The 17,114-nt window shown below is 37.1% G+C and overlaps 1 protein-coding gene across 1 annotated transcript in view; it reads left to right on the top strand.

Moving 5' to 3' along the window:
* LOC118778351 (SET-binding protein-like) overlaps positions 1-5,505 on the top strand; it is a 50,635-nt gene extending 45,130 nt beyond the window's left edge. Inside the window, exon 3 of the mRNA XM_036529855.1 lies at positions 4,118-5,505. Within this exon, the coding sequence (XP_036385748.1) occupies positions 4,118-4,683 (566 nt within the window). The 3' untranslated portion in view covers positions 4,684-5,505. The remainder of the gene's footprint in view (positions 1-4,117) is intronic.
* The last annotated feature ends 11,609 nt before the right edge of the window (positions 5,506-17,114 follow it).

Raw genomic sequence — 17,114 nt, 5'->3', positions numbered from 1 at the left:
CAAAACAATACCGCTTTACTTAAAAACTAACAGATGGTCAAGAAGGTATATATGTAATCACTAACACAGAGGAATTGTTTTGATGTAGCAATAAGATAAACAAGACAAACTCAATAAAGAATATTTCTGTATGGTTAATACAAAAAAACTGAACAAACAACAGCCTTAAAAGTAAAGCACATGGTCAAAGATGCAATAAAAGTACTTGATACTAAGCATGTTTGTCCTGCACTTCATGCAGAAGTGAATTGCTGGCATTTACAATATAGCCTACCTCCAAATGCATGTGGATGTGCTGGGGTACTTGGATGTTTTGCCACCTTGACCAGATTTCATTAGAGACCCTCATTACTTGTTCACCACATGAATGGCATTATGACATTATCCTGTTCTATACATATGATAAAATATATAATATTATACATATTATTCCAGCTCATTCATTTAATTTCTCTCTGGGGGCTGTCCCTCATTTGGCTGTCCCTCAGTTTCCAATACAGTGTTGGTCTTCTGATTTTGTTTTTTGTTTTTTTTTTTTTGGCTGTGCAGTTTCCTCTGATGGAGTTGATTATAGACCAGTTATGGTTTCACATCCCAGCAACACATCCCAGCAACACCATGTGGTTCCAGGCAAAGTTTCAAACATGACTGTAAACTAAAAATAAAATTCTTTTGAGTGGCAGTAATTTACACATGAATATAGATCAAGCTATGCAAATATTTCTCTGTATATACACAATACACACTTGGTTAACACTTGGTTAAACATTGGTGATCAAAAAGGAAAGGAGAAATAATTGTAAACAAAGGCAAAGGTGATTTTTTAAATTTAAACTGTATGAAATCAGTGTCAGTGATAAGCTTCTCAACATTTACAGTTCATTTTCAATATACATATATAACTGCTCTCATATCTGGGGTCTGCTTTTTAGCATTTATGTACCTCTCATTACTTCATCTTGCCCTTCAAAATGGGGGCAGAGTTAGGATCAGCTGCTGGCCATTTTTCAGTTGTTGGTCTTTGTGGAGTTCTGTGGTTGGCTTGAGGATGAAGTGTATCCTGCATATTTCCTTCCCTGTGAATAGTTCATGCAATACAAATGTAATGATGGCTGCCATATCCTGAACATGCAAAACCTAAGAAAGGTAAGAACCACCTTTGATGGTGTACATGTTGTATTTGATTAAGTCATTCCACTCCATGTTTTGTGACATTTTGGCTCGTCACATTGTCCATTTTTATTTTCTTTTCCCAGTTCTAATTCTGACTGACACAAGTTTGGATGTATTTTTATTAACTCCATTTTGACATTTAAATAGCAAAACCATTTAAACCAAACTTGTCAGAACAGAGACAACATTTCTGCCCGATTCCTCAGAGTTAGCATGCTACCACAGGACTTCCATGTAATAATAATACATACAGTGCTTGGAAGAGATCAGGCATCAGGTATCATGTAGCTTCTAACCTTTATTTTTGTTGTTTTAAGACAAAAAACGTGCATACAAAAAGACACATCTGAACATATGAACATACATAACCTCCAAAAGAGCTAAAAGACACTCTTAGGCCATGCAGGATCCTCATGGCTTGTGTTTTTGTAACACACACGTTGGATGTATGAAAAGGCAGCTCTCGCATTTGCTTCACATTTTGAACGCACATCAGTACTTCAAGGAAAGTGAAAGTTTACAGCAGAAAAGTTTACAGCTGCAAGTCAAAAGTTTGTTGGTGACTGAAAGTACAGTAGGCAAGTGAGCTTCTTGATTAATAGATAAATTGTAAGTTAGCATTTGAAATGGTGACAACATTTAATCTTTTGATCATTGTCCATGGTGCTAAAAGGATGAAGACACTCAAATGGCATGTTGCACAAAAGTATATGATGTTTTAGTATTAATTTATAGTAAATAACATTTTGACAGTAATAATAATGTTTTAATATTATTTGTAAGAATATATAGTAGGAATACAGAACATGGTAGGGGGCGCTCTTAGACAAGCAAAGGGGTGAGAGAGTATGGGGGGTGGGGGTCAGCTGCGCAATTTTACTTTCACTTTCCTCTGGTAGAACTGTTGGGGGGGCTGGGGGTGCCATTAGTGGGCGGCCATTTATGTCTGACAGGCAGCCTGACCACTAAAGATTATGGTAAGGGAAACACTGACATAGCTTATAGAAACTTACTCCTGCTGGGGTCAAATGCACTTCTCAATGAATGTGGTAACATACTGTGCTGTGTGGTCATGATCACATTAAGTGTCTGGTATGGACCTGCCTTGGTAGCAGCAATTCCCTTTATGGAATATAAGATACAGAATAGAAACCCTGATGAATGAGTTGCCAGCTGACTGAGTTTTAAATACAGTACCCGTCACTGATCCATAGTATCCCCATTCCCACTGCTGTGTTTGAAGCTTAACTGCTTGTCAAATGAACAGGAAATTTCACTGACATTGGCTGTCATTTGTGGTCAATTTTGAGTAAGTTGTATCCTACTCATATTCCGACTCTTCAAGGTTAGGTATGAATAGCACATTTTTTTTTCCTCATTGCAAGCCAGAATGTAAGTAAGTCGGTGTAGCACCCCGCCATTATCTCCTGTTGGGAAGCGCTTGCGTAAACCTCCATTGTTAGAATGGATGCGTTTCCAACACACACCATCTCAAAGCCTGTAATCTGGTGCTGGTTTTGTCTAGTGTCTTTCCTTCCCCACATTTGCCTATTAAATTCTCTGTAGTTCTGGCTGTGTTTGTTTTCTGGGACAGCTGCCCAGATGGAATGACGCACAGCCGAAGAGAGAATTCTCCAAGGATAGGTGAGGCTTAGAGATCTCTGAAGTGGAATACACATTCACCAGCAGCTTTTCTTGGGCAGCTTTAGGCTGCCTGAACTCATTCCACATGAGACCCGCAGAAGGATAACTTCTCCTCTCGTCTGGGCTACCATCCAAGACTCTGAAGTGAAGTGGAAAGGCAGTAAATTAATCACCTTTGCATCGTAGACCCTTCAATTTATGGCTTGAATTTACAGGGGATTATGTACAAAACATTGAAGCGAACACTGATGATATTCAGATGGGAGCCAGTGAGACAGATGCTTGCTCGTTTGCTAATTACGTGCGTGGACGTCGTCGTTTTCCAGATGTCGAGTAAAAAAAAAAAATCCTTTGTCTCGGTGCTTTGTAATGCTCCATTCTCATGGGTCATCCTTGAAGAATGTGTTTATCTGCAAAAAGCACGTTTGTCTTTCTTAAGTGAGGGTGTTTATATTGAAAGAACTCGCAGTCCTTGATTATGGTTTTAAATCAGTCTCACATTCAACATCACTGGCTGGTTTGAAAGGAAAATAAGATAATGTACCCAAACCATCAATTTGGTTATTTTGAAATGTAGTCACAAGCTGTCCAGAAATTCAGGAGCAAATCCGTTTCAAGTTCAGTGTTTGACATTTCAGTGCTGGCAGACGAAGTCAGAGCTATATGATTTAATCTGCCTGAATCAAAATGAGTCCCCCGTCACTCATCCTTAAACCTTTGTTGCTGAGGAGACTTCGGTCTGCTCACATGCCCTGCCAGTCCTGTGAGAAGGGGTACTGGAGATTAGCTCTGTGGCCTGGGCTTGCTCCAATTTCACAGGCATGAAAGGAACAATATGGCTCCATTTGCATCTGCTCAGCCACTTCTGAATCAACCTATAACGTGATGGGCCTTCCTGTTTGCAAAATAAATGGTGTCTGCCTGTGTCCCAGATGTGCGGGGATAAGTGGCTTCAGAAATGACATGGGAGACTTTTTTGTGAATTTCCTATTATTTTAGGATAATTTTTCAAGCTTCTTCGTGCAAAATGCAATCAAGTCTTGTCTCCACTGTGTTTTGAAAGAAGGTCTGTATATATAAGTTAATGTTACAACAAAAATGTATTTTTCAGTGTCAGGTTAATCCCTATTTTTCATTGACTTATGCATTAATATATACAGTGTTGTGGCAAAGGGGGCATGTTTAAGTTATACAACCATGATTGCTGTCAAAACAACAAAAATGTGTAAATTCTTACATGTGTTTCTTAAATGCGTAAAAGGTCATATGAAACATAAATTCCCTTTTCTCTCCACTACAGAACACAGTCGTTCGTTGAAGAAGAGGTTCAAACGGGCTGAGATCGAGGAGATTCAGTGCGAGGTGCGCAAGATGTGCGCCTTCTCCAAGATCCTCTCCACCAAGAAGAACCTGGGTCACGTCAACAAGATCCTGAAGGCAAAGAGACTCCAGAGGCAGGCCAAAACGGGCAACAACATCGTGAAGAAGAGGCGAGGAAGGCCCAGGAAGCAGCCTTTGTCTCCGGAGGACGAGGGTGTGGGCCAGATGCCCGTTCTGGAGAGGTGTGTGGACCTCCCGGGCAGGAAGAGTTCCTATCCCACCCTGGCGCCTGAACTCCTGGAGTTCTCCAACCAGGACTCCATCATGGACGCCATTGAGTCAGTGGTGCTCATGGCCCGTGCGCAGCCCAAGTCCCAGCCTGTGCGGGGTGGCAAACGCTGGCACAAGACCTCTGAGGACACCCGGCCCAAGAGGCCACGGAGATGTCGGGGGGACATGCAGGAAGAGGTCGCCATGGCCGAAAGAAAGCAAAGCAGCTCTGGCCTTTTGGCAGCCAGATACTCCTCAGTGCATTCAGCACTGTGAATCCTCCCTGCACTTTAACCTTTCAATGTTATGGAGGATTCAGGTGGAGAGCATGGTACTTCTTTTTAGCTTCAGCTTCTAATTGAATAGAGAAAGAAATACATTGCACCTTTCTGACATGTTTCCTTGCGACAGATATGACTTTGTTAAGCTAGCGGAGCATCTTAACTCTCAACACCTGACAACTGTGGCCCTGCCATAACTTTACCAGCAAAAAAAGTATTTTTTTCACTGATCTATTTGCATATGCTGTGCAGCTCTTGCCTTTGATTTTTTTTATATCATCAAAGTGCATTACATTCTGTATGGTGATTATTTCCACACATTACATACATTATTACTTTATGCCAATGACTCCACCCCTTTCTTCAGTTTCTCTAATAGCGGGTTGCAGTATTGTAGATGAAAACCCACATGAGTGTATTCCTCCAGCTTCTGACACAAGAGGTCTAAATGTATATACAAAACTTCTCTTCTTGTGGGACATGCCTTTGTACAGTGTTTCTGACAGTATTTTTGACATATTGGATTATGAAATGACAAATTGTTGTACCCTCAAACTTGGGTATTGTTTTTAACCAAAAAATGAGATTCCTATGACTCTGGTGGTTGAGTAGAAACTCCAGGCAAGTTTGTGTTGAAGGGAAGGACCCATGTTTTGGGGTATTCTGCACATATGTAAGTATCATGCTTATTAATAGGAAGGTATCCAAAAGTATCTCTTCTTGCTTTTGATATGGCATATAATGCAAAGGTACTTGTACATGTTAAGAAATATTTACTATACATAATTTCTATACAAATTCTATGTATTTAACCAACTTCAGCACTTACATATTTAATCATTGCCTTAACTGTTTTTTTTCTTTTTTTACTCCAGTAGTGAGGTTTTTAGTCTCACTCATTTGTGTAATTACATTGACTGATTTATTTCAACAAAATGCAAATAAAAATACAAATGTGAGGAAGACATTTGAAATGCCAAATTAATATTACATGTTGTCAGCTTTTCCTCTTATTATTTAAGTTTATCATTCTCAGTTTGGGATGAAATATGTAAAAATTTGATTGTATTTAAGCCCTCAGCACACAGATGAAGTCAAAATATCAACCAACCAGTCTACTTTTGAGGCTCCAGTGGAAGAGCTGTTGTTTCTGTAGCTCACTGCATCAAGGCTTCTCTAAAAATCTGTGGAAAATATTGAGCTGAGTGCTGTCAGCCCACTGTGTTTCAAAAGCCGGCCTCTGTCACAATTATGTTACGGTTTGACATTCCTTGACATTTGTGACAAATACACTGTATTTTATTTTCAAACAATATATGATCATATTGAATGTTTACATTAAAGTCTATTGTACAGCTTTGGCATAAATACACAAATGTCACAGCGACAAATTGCCTTCTGGCTCTCAGTGAGCTAAAGATTTCGCTTTGTGGCTCTTGTGGTCAGAAGGCCCGCTCTGCAGCCCATGTGAAATGTGGATAAGTGTATTTTCAATATCTAAGTATTTTTTTGCACTGCAGGTAGTGTGTCGTCCATTTTTTGTGTGGTGAGATGAGGGGATTTTCCAACATTTTGAGGTTGAAATAATGAAACTTACATTTCACTTACATTTACATATTATAAATGTTTTTTTCATCTGAGATGGGCTAAATGTTACCCTGAGCACACGTACAACTAATAGTTTTACTGCCTATTATTATATCTATCATCATATGTGGCTTAAGAGAGTATGTTTAGGAATTTACTGCTAACAAGAATATAGTTCATGCTCTGTTCGGAAAGGTCATACTGTGTGCTCACAGTTGTTTGAGGAGCTCTTTTGCACCCCTTGTATGGTACATAGATGACTGATCAGAAATAATTTGTAATTCTTTTGCCCAGTTGGCTGTGAGGAGATGTAAGAATGTTTTGGAGGTCTGTCACAGTTGTAGTCATACATTTCCAAAACTGTGCTGATGTGTCACTGCAGCACTTAATGTTTCATTTCATGCATGCAGCATTGTTTGTGTGGTGTTGTTTTAATGGCAAAACTGAGACTGTCCAAAAAGTTGCGATTTTTAATTGTACCTCACACAATACCCTTTGTATCATAGCCTTATACAATGTAATTTTACCATATCAATTCAATGTTTGAACATATGAAAAGAAGCTGGTTGTTGTATGAAAGTATTTTTTCACTGGTCTAAGAAACACACTAATAACGTGTTGTTTGTGTGCTGTAACAGTGTATTAGAGTCTTTGGTCATAAAGGTGGAAGACTGCATATCTGATTAATTTTGCCCATAGTGTTGAATAACTCTGCTGTGTTACTTACAAAGTGCCATATAACATATTTTGCTGAAGTATTTGTGGTTGTTTATGCTTATAACAACTGAATAAGAGATTGTTACTGGAGGAAATGTCTTGGTTATGAATTTTTGTTAGGTCATTCTATTAACTTGTTATTAACGTGTTTCCAAATGAATGTGTATTTTTTCACAGGTGGAAAAATAAGCTTAAAAATGGATTCATTGTGGAATTTCATTTGAATTCATGCGGACTTTATCATGCACAACATCACTGATTACGGAATAAATGATAAGAATAGTATGACACTGAGTAGGAGCATTGAGACAAACACTAATATGTCTCTTACAAGTGAGGGCCCAGCAGCAGTGCAGGCCTATGAAGCAATTTTGCAACCATTATTTGAAAGCCAGTCAGATAATACTGCTCAACACGCTAACTGGAAATATTTCCTTTGCCCAGTTAAATGTGAATTTAAGCTGTGTGGATTGTAGAATTGTGATGTTTTTAAGTAAAAATCACCATGCATTTCAATGTTGAAGTAAGACTTAAGGCAATTGTTATAAGTGTTTTCTTCCTTGTTTAATTTGCTCTTTTCCTATTTCGGCCTCACTTTACCATGATCTTTATACAGTGGATGACTGTATATTGAGATTGTGTAGCCTTTGTTGCCAGAGAAATTGCTTTATGGAAGTACAGATATCCTACATGGCCAAGTTCTTAAACCCCTGTAACGTAAGATTTATAGATGACTGTTTTTTATCAAAAGATCTTGACCTTCAGATTCTTGTGTAATTCTATATGCAACAAAATGAGCTGGTAAATCATTTCACTATGGAAAAATGGCAATAATAGCCGAAGGAACCACAGCAATATTCTCCATGTTTCATTCAAGCAGAATCGTATTATTGAGAAGTGCTGAAACAGCACGATATTGTACTGGATCCATAATACTTCTCCCATCCGTCAGCAAGGCTTGTGAAATTTTCATGATGTTCAGAGTCAGTATTTTGTTCGTTTTTATTGGAATCATGCATGGACAGAATCAATCAGTTGACATTTTTTCCCAGTTTGGAATATCCAGTGGGTGTGTCATGTGGTTGGCTCCATCTATGAGAAACTAATCTATTGTTTTAAATTTCTGACTGTGCCTTATGTTTGTTTCCAGATGCATGACATGTCTGGTGGAGATTGAAAGAAAGTAAGCTAAGAGTTAGTCTTATCGTCTTTCAGTTTGTCACTGTGCCTTCTCACTGTGCAGGCTCAAAGCTACTTTAAAAATCAAATCTTATGGTGTGATTCTTCCCCCAGCTTCTTTATTATGACTTAAAAAAGAAAATCATGAATATAGGCAGGCAAAGCTACAATCCCTTTGGATGTAATGGAGTATTCGCCTCTCTGTCAGAGGAAGGCAGTATGGTAAACCGGTCCAGAGTAGCAAATAATGACATTAAATATTCAGGGAGATTGAAAGGCTGCATGCATTTTTTGCTGTGGGCATTGTAGCCTCCACTTCCTCATTGGCAGGTCAGCATACTCTGAGGCCTATAGGATGAATACATAAGATGTGTTTCTGTTTTGAGTCTGTCCATTAACAACAACAAAAAAAGTCATTTAACACCACTTTCCAAAAAAAGAAGATGATGAGGTGTTAATTTGTTGTGTTTTTGATTTACTTCAGCTTGGTCTCAGACAACGTATAATACACATAATTTAGGAAAAAGTTCATCTGTCTTATATATATGCTATTGGTTAGACTAAAGTGTTTTATTTGGGTTTGGTTCACTAAGCAGCTGGACTTTGTTACGAGGATATAAAAACTTATGTAACAATAATAAAAGCAAATAATGTTAATAAGTTTGTGAATTGTGCTAAAAATGACTATAATTGTAGAAATTTTACTGCCAAGTATTAGCAAAATGGAGCCTCAATCTAAATTAATATTGTAATTAACCTAAAAGTCTATTGTAAATACTGTAAGTAAATTAAACCTGACTGCATGGAGGCAAATTGTATTTAAATCAAACATTAGACTGTTTATTGGTTTACGTCAAAGCCCTGTCAGAACTTGACCTGAAATATTGTTAATAGCTGAATATTATCAGGTCTGAGCTTGCCTTGTATTGTTTTGCAGCCATTTAAAATAAGTAACATTTGGCTAGCTGTTACTCCCATCAGTTATTAGTAGAGAAACAAGGCTTGTAAACCATGTGACATTGGACTGATTCTAAATGCAGTTTTCTTGCCAAAAAAAAGAATTATGCCTGTGATAAAACGATGACAAAAGTATTAAATCCTGAGCCAGCTGAAGCTAAGTTTAAGAGAAACTTCATTTTTATGTCCCATTCTTAAACAAACTGTCCAAATCTCAGACATAATATACCATTATTTATCGCTGCTTACGCTCTTAGCATGCAGACAAAGTGTATGGATGGGAAAGGGTGCAGCCAGTTCAGAAACACATTTCTTGTAATCTGGTTGTTTAAAGTTATGCTGAAATCTAAAATGGTAGACATGTTTACTCTAACATGTAGTAACAGTACAGCAATGCCTTCTAAAGCTGAATTGTATTATCTTTATCTGTTCCTTAAACTTCAGTGAGGCACAGTGAGGTCTATTTGATCCCAGCTGGACTATTTTTGTGAATGGTACTGAACTAGTATTGCGGAGTCAATTGGCATTACATAAAACTGCAATCAACCCTGTGAAGAAAAAATAAAGATTAGAAGCGAAAGAGTATTTAATTCCTTAGCTTTGACAGAAATTTCTTCAAAATCTTCTTTAAGTTTTCAGACAATATTTGTGTTTCAAAAAGAAAGGTCAAACGAAGTTCAGAGAAAAATAAATAAATGTAATGATGTATATTACAAGAGCTCAGTGTGAGTTCTAAACCATGCTGGCATATTTAAGTTTGTATAAACAGTGTTTTAATCTCTTAATGGAGTGTATGCTTTCTTAAGTTGCATGTTTCTTGACGGTATGTATACATATTTTCAAAAGCGTTATTTGTATTTTCCTTAAATTTTGAGGAAGACTTGTATATTGTTTGATATGTTTTTTGTAATGATTTTTAATTCATGAAGCATTTTTGTACATTATATGGATATTAAGACAAATATTTGGCATATACATAGGTATATATTTATATATGCTGGCATGCTTTTGGTCATGTTTGTTCATGATCTAGTTGTTGTTTTTGTTTAATTTTAATTTTTCTTAAAGAAAATCTCATCTTTTTGCTACCATTTCCTGGTTTGCAGTATAGAGCACTTAAAATAAAGCTGATCTTGTTCATTGTGTGAAAATAATAAATGGGTTTATTGAAAGTTGCCAACATCTGTTTTGTTTCTTTTTTGTCAGCTGTTAGCTGTTACTGTTCATAAACCTCAAATAATAAAAACATTAAATACAGACAAACATCAATATGATCATGTGGAGTATATAACAAATGTATGTATCTACTTCACATTGGAACTTAATGTTAACACTTCTACATCACTGGTGCTAAAGCTAGCTGGTTAATTAGCATTTAAAGTGCAATACTCAAGTGCTATAAAATGAGTAAATTATTTAGAAAACATGCCAAAATTATGTCTGAATTCTTCAGTGCTAAAATTATGGGCTGGCTCAACCCAAGCGAGGGTTTAAAACATTTAGCAGAATTTGCAGAATGAGTATTTGGACATCTGATCTGAATCTTGTCTGAAGGACTTATAACCATGTTGCAGATGTATGTTTGGAAATATACATCAAATGTAAACAACACCAGTGGATGCTTCAAATCTTCATAGCAACAGTAGGTAATGAAGTGAAGTGAATCCATGCTCATTGACACCTCCATTTCTTACGTGCTCACTCACCAGTGTGGTATTGCAGAACTTTAGTGAATAGATGGGACCAATTCCCAGGGTCTGATTGGAGGGAGTTTAGCGGAAGGCTGTTCACCATAGGCTGATGCCCCTGTGTAGAATCTTGTTGCCATGGTTGCTGATTGAATTGCCAATATGCTCCTGAGCAGTGGCTCTGCAGACACCATATCCTTGCTTACAGGGAAGTGGCAAATCTTTTTTCCACAGAGGAGAGTATGATTACACATATCTGCTGTCAGAGGGAGCAGAAAATTTTGTTTCGAGGCATTTGGAGAAATGTGTCATTTCATGCTGAGCTATGCAGACACAGTCCATCTACTCCAATAAGGAAGAGTCTTCATCATCTTACTGACATCAAAGGCAGGCTGTAAATCTGTAGATCAAACAAGGATGTAACTCCAATGTGTCAGACATACTTTCCTTACATATAACTGTTTTTATTATTTTTTTACATCTTCCCAATAGACTTTGCACTATTCTGTTCTTAAACAAACACTTCCCACACAATTAACATTTTTGTCTTATCGTCTACATTTGTGTATTTACCATATTAAAATGTATAACTTCCCTCGGTTTCTATTAAGGATACTGTATGGGGAGATATGTGAGCCACTATTATGAAATCCATCAACTGGGGAAATATTAACTATAAGGCTTATCAATTGGCTGGTGGATAGTGTCCTGTGAATAACCTATTACATTTTACTTCTTGAAATCACTGCTGTAAAGAATTAAGAGAGCATTAAATGCTCAACATTCTCAAATGAGACTCCAAAAAGCTTGGAAGTTAAACGCCAGACTTTATTTGTAGCTATAGAACAGACAGAACATATTTAGATTGTAAATTATCTAGTTATCAATCACAATGTAGCAAATGTATTCACAACTTGGAGTTGTAATGGAGCCATAAATTGATGACGTAATCTGGAAGCAACTGAGTACCTCAACAATTCAAAACCTACAGTCATATTTCCATGATTACTTGCATTTTGAATTTCATTATACCATCTTTTTTATTTTTCTTTACATCATATATGTATGTCTAGAACCTCTCTTAGGATTTTTTGGAGCTAATCATATTTCAAGGTAGCCTTTTTTCTTTCTCTGTACTGAACAAGGTCAATGTACAAACAGCCGATTTTATTGTATTGAATTACCTCACATCTGATATGTCAGGCATTTATTCTTTTTGGCACAGCAAAGAGTATCACTGTAATTCTATTAAAATCTGCACCTGACATGGAAAATGGATACAGTGCTTCTAACAAAAGAAACCGTTGAATCCTACTGCTCAATTAAAAGCCTGTTTTCTCATGGCCTGCCTCAACATAATCCATTATTCCCTGTTTTAAGAGGAATGGAAAAAGAATGCCATTCACTGCTTGAAACACTTTTAATTCATCTGTTCCAGGGAATTATGCAGATAAAGTACTGGCTAGAGAGATGGGTGTTTAAACATAATAAAGGATGATGATGGTTATTATTGTTATTAGTAGTAGTCGTTGTGTAACGTTTTATAAACAGCACAAATCTCACATTAGCACTCTTTATGTTGCATCCATAACACTTTCATAAAGGTTTAGACCACTACACCACTGTACTCTGTGAGGCCTTCTAATAGATTGCAGAGCTATGGTTTTAATTCTTGCGAAGGGCATTGCAATTGGCTCTTCATGTTTTCCTCCAAAAAAAGCTTTCATTGCCTGAGAACATCAAGCATTCACATGTAAAATGTATAAAGCACATGCACCAGTATATCTACAAAACAGACATTCTCCTTAAGTCAGTAAAAACACTTGTGAAATTGGCTAGCTTGCTAGCTGTCATGCACAGAAAAATGGTGGCTGTCTATTTATCATTAAATAAATTATTTATTTATTGTTCATTATTATTGCCCTGAGATTGCATGAACATCCTTATTGGTTGCACACTTAGAAATATCTGGTTGCAAATTGTTGTTAAGTGTTAATATTAATTATATGCTAATTCTCTCAACCACACCTTTTGATTTAGTTTTTTTTTTTTCTTGGTTCTGGCCATCAGATAGATAATGTACTTGGGGGACCATAGCACGTCCCCTGGGAATATAAGGGCAGTGACAAACCCATCTGGGGTGATCATGTTAACTCCATAGTGGAGACAGTGCATGTTCGTTTCGCAAGCAGGTCAGCAGTAACAGAAGAGCAGAATCACTCTTGGGAGAAAAGACAGCAGGAATAAAAAGGCTTCGAAATACCATTTTTTCTGCATTGTTTTCAGAGTTAATGGCATTGTGTTGTTGTTTTTTTAATTTTAGAAACTAGTGATGTCACAAAGTAACCCATTAACCTGTATATTTGTTTTTTTTTTATCATGAAACACCAGTCATACAGATAGCTACAACTGCTGCACCACTGGTACTAAATGGACTGTTTTTAGAAAATAAAATGAAAGACCAACAAACAATTTAAAATGACAATGTCAGAACTTTCCTGCATTGTCTTTCTGTACAGTCATCATATTAATGTATCGCCTCCACAGATGCAGCTGAAATATTCAACACACATCAGAGAAATATTCAGGTTGTACCAGGCCTTAAGTACACCAGACTAGCAGGCAGTTTATGGCAATCACAAGCTGATAACTGGAGGATCCCTGCCCAACAGAGCACCAGACGTCCTGTTAAACATCCTTGATAATGTTTAGCCTATTTGTAGCATTGATCAGTATTAAAGATTTTAAAGATTCAAGCCCTAATTCTCAACTCATAAATAGTCAAACTCTCACTCTGTTATATTTAACAATGAATCTCAAACAGTCCCCCGTGACAAAGGGTTACTTTCCTAAGCAATGTGGAGATGCATAACCACAAGGGAAACATCAGCTGATGATCTGAACAGCCAACAAACCAATTGTGGTACTGTGGTGGGTTTCAATCACATTACCAGCTTATCAACACATTAAAGCAGGGGCAGACAACTCGGTTCACGCTCCTGCAGATTTGAGATTTTTCAAAATATTAAATAAAGTAAATAAGAATAGCAAGTGAAGATATGAAATTCATACAGGAGTGCCAGAGCTCTCCACCGGGCCTACAGTATGTTCTGACAAGGCTTTCCTGCACACACTGTGGTGCTACATCCTGTGGTACTTTATGAAGATTCCACTCAGGTTTTCATGTTAGTGAGGACTCAACCAATTCTGTTACTTTCAAATAACAACATTACAATTCTTCTTATTATTATTTCACTAACATCTGTTTGTATTCACCTTAGATTGCTCAATGGATTACTGTATGAAAATTCCATTGATACTGTGCACTGGAAAGTCATTGAAATGTGCAGTCTGTTTTCCTTGTACAAGCTCAATTGTACCTATAAATTTGTCATGGGAGAAAAACCCTTGCCCAGAATAACTGGCTATCAGAACATTTTAAGTGACTGCTTGTGAATCAGACAAGGGATATTTAGAATGTGACTAGCTTTTCAAATGGGTTTTAATGTAGGAGAATATAATGAATAGAACAAATAGGATTACCTCCTGTCCTTATTCTGAAAATTAATATTCAAGATTCTAACCCATAAACTTGCATTCTTTGTCTGGGACAGATATTATTGCTTTGTGCATTCTACAGATTCCACAGATTATTCTGTATGACTACGGTTTAGCCTCTTGTGTTCATGTTCATTGCAATTGTAGCCGTCTCTTGCATGTCAGCTCTGTAGATCCCGTAAACATGTCAAGGATGTCAATTGTAACAGTCACATTTGTTCAGGTAGTAAGCTGTAAGGACCATATTTATCAAAGCAACTGCTAACTATTAAACTGCACTGCATCAAACGTGAATGTCTGCCACTGTTGTTGATTTCAATGTGAAAATCATACACAATTTTTACATAATTGTAAGTAAGAGTCTGGTATGGTCTGGCATTAAACCCAAATGAAATGCATAATCATCAGTGCTGTACGGGTTTGCATGATTTACTTTTCCACATTGTGTTTGCTGGTTGAAGCATAGGCCAGCCTGGGTGGTGAGCTGTAGATGGGAGTACACTGATGGCCCTGTCTGACCTGGAGATGACTCAGACATGATGGGGATGATGATGATCTACTGTATGTGTTAGTTGCTTCCAAAGAAAACAAAGCAATTTGTGCAAAAAGTCAAGAAAAATACCTCCAAGTTTTCTTGCTCCGCATAAATTTCCTTTCCTGCCGAGGACTGTGGCCAAAAGCTAGAAGTTGATGAATTAGTACTGTCCTGTAGTACCTTGTTTTTCATTTGATATTTAGACAAGCGGAGTGTTTAACATGGTGCACTGGCTAATGCCAGTTTTTAGACAGTGCTGTGTAAATATTTTGCTTTAAGTAAAACCACAAATTGTCAAGCTGCCTTGACCTTTTATTTTTTAGCTAAAGGCTTTGCAGTTACAAGACTGCATGTTTTGTTTTCTTTTGTTTATTTGCAAATTCTAAGCTACACTCATTAGAAATATCCAGAAATGCTACAATCTGATGCTATCATGGTAAACTTCCAAATAATGTGTGACATACATGATATGTGTAACAAGCATGATAATATAAGGTTGTATCACATCATGACACTGAAGCTGGGAATTACTAGCAGAGAACAGAACTTGTTGAAGGCCTTTTGCCCTCTCATTCCATTTAACCATTTGATAATGTTTCATGATGGTCTGTTGTTGCACGTGGTTTTATCCTCAGACTATCATGTTGTCTATTGCTGTCTTTACAGATTGTAGTAATGGTGGCAGCGCTCTTGCTGCAAGGCTAATGTTTAACAGTTTTGTTATGCCACCTTCCCTTGCAGTGTATCTGGCAATGGCACTAAAGACACATTCTGAGCATTTACAAGCCAGACTTTTTAAAGTGTAAGTGCCAAAACACTCTTCCTTCTCTGGCATCTCTTTGTCTATGTCTTCCAAGGGAGATGTTTTCTCCACACAGCCCTCTGAGCTGCACTGAGGAAATTCCAGGTAACAAGTAAGCAAAAAAAAATTTAAAAAGGGTTTTATGTAACTAACCATAAATAATGTTTTCAAAATGGCACAAAGTTTGCTATGACAACTTGGCAGGATTTGTTTTATTGTGGTAAACATCTGTAAATGTTATTTCCACAAAACTCGAACTACTCGACATAAAAAAAAAACTGCAATTGAAATTTAAAGACCAAACACATGGAATAATATTCCATTGTTCTGAACTCTGTGTGGTTAAACATTAAGCAGCTTCCCATTTGGACAGCATGCCTGTGGCACCAAGAAACTCACAACATTCTGCTTTAGAACTTTCAGGTTGTTCTTCAATTAACTGCCTCTGTCGGTTCCAGGGAGTTGGCATCATTTCATATATTAAGAGTGTGAAGACATCTGAGAAGCTATTTTTTCCAGAAGGTCTTCATGTGAACATCCTAATGCTATTTTATTTCTAACATTGTGTAAGTTTCCATTTGGATGCTTTCATGAACACAGTTTGCAGTATATTGTGTTATATAATTTAGTATAAAGTATAATTTAGATGTTCATAGGTGTAAATAGAATATGTTTTACACAAATCAGCTGTACCACTCATGAGAATATATTGTTGTTGTTTTTTTTTTTTGAATTGTGTTTTAATTTTTCAAAATGGGGGTAAAATCCAATATACCCAACAGCTTTGCTATGGATCCCTAGTTAATAATATACATATAATATGACAATAAAGTGCTTTTGCTATTGAAAATGTGTTTATTGAACGAATAGTGAGAATGTCAAAGCCTTGTTCCTTTTCATTTATACATAAAGAATGTTACATTATGCAATAGCAGTAGATAGTGATAAATGTCAAGATACTGACGTTGTAGCTCTTGCTAGTGGTAGCTGACCCTTTTGCCTGCTGGCAGTCTGAGTGGACATTTAGAAAATCCAGCACGATTTAATTTGACTCTCCAGAAAAACTTCCATTAGACCTGTATGACATTCTGTGACATTTGAATGGTACAAAGGGGATAATTATGTCCTAATGTACTTATGTGTCCCTGTAGTCTCTGTTTCTACCCCCACTGGATCCCAGTGCTCACTGCTCTCACTTCTGATGTCATGCTGCCCTCTTCCACTCACTGCACTGGAACATACATGTTCCTGCCTTCTTCCCGTAGTATCACCTGAGAATACAGTACCCATCTTAAATCACAACTGAAATATGCCAAATCATTCTGCAGTGAAGTCTGAAATTAATAATCGCACATGCCTTATAGATAGGTCAGGCCAAGTAAATTTGTTTTCTGCACTGTACT

The sequence above is a fragment of the Megalops cyprinoides genome, chromosome 5, assembly GCF_013368585.1.
Source record: "Megalops cyprinoides isolate fMegCyp1 chromosome 5, fMegCyp1.pri, whole genome shotgun sequence".
Taxonomy (NCBI): Eukaryota; Metazoa; Chordata; class Actinopteri; order Elopiformes; family Megalopidae; genus Megalops; species Megalops cyprinoides.
The sequence above is the reverse complement of the archived record's forward strand: the minus strand, read 5'-3'. Positions and strand labels throughout refer to the sequence as shown.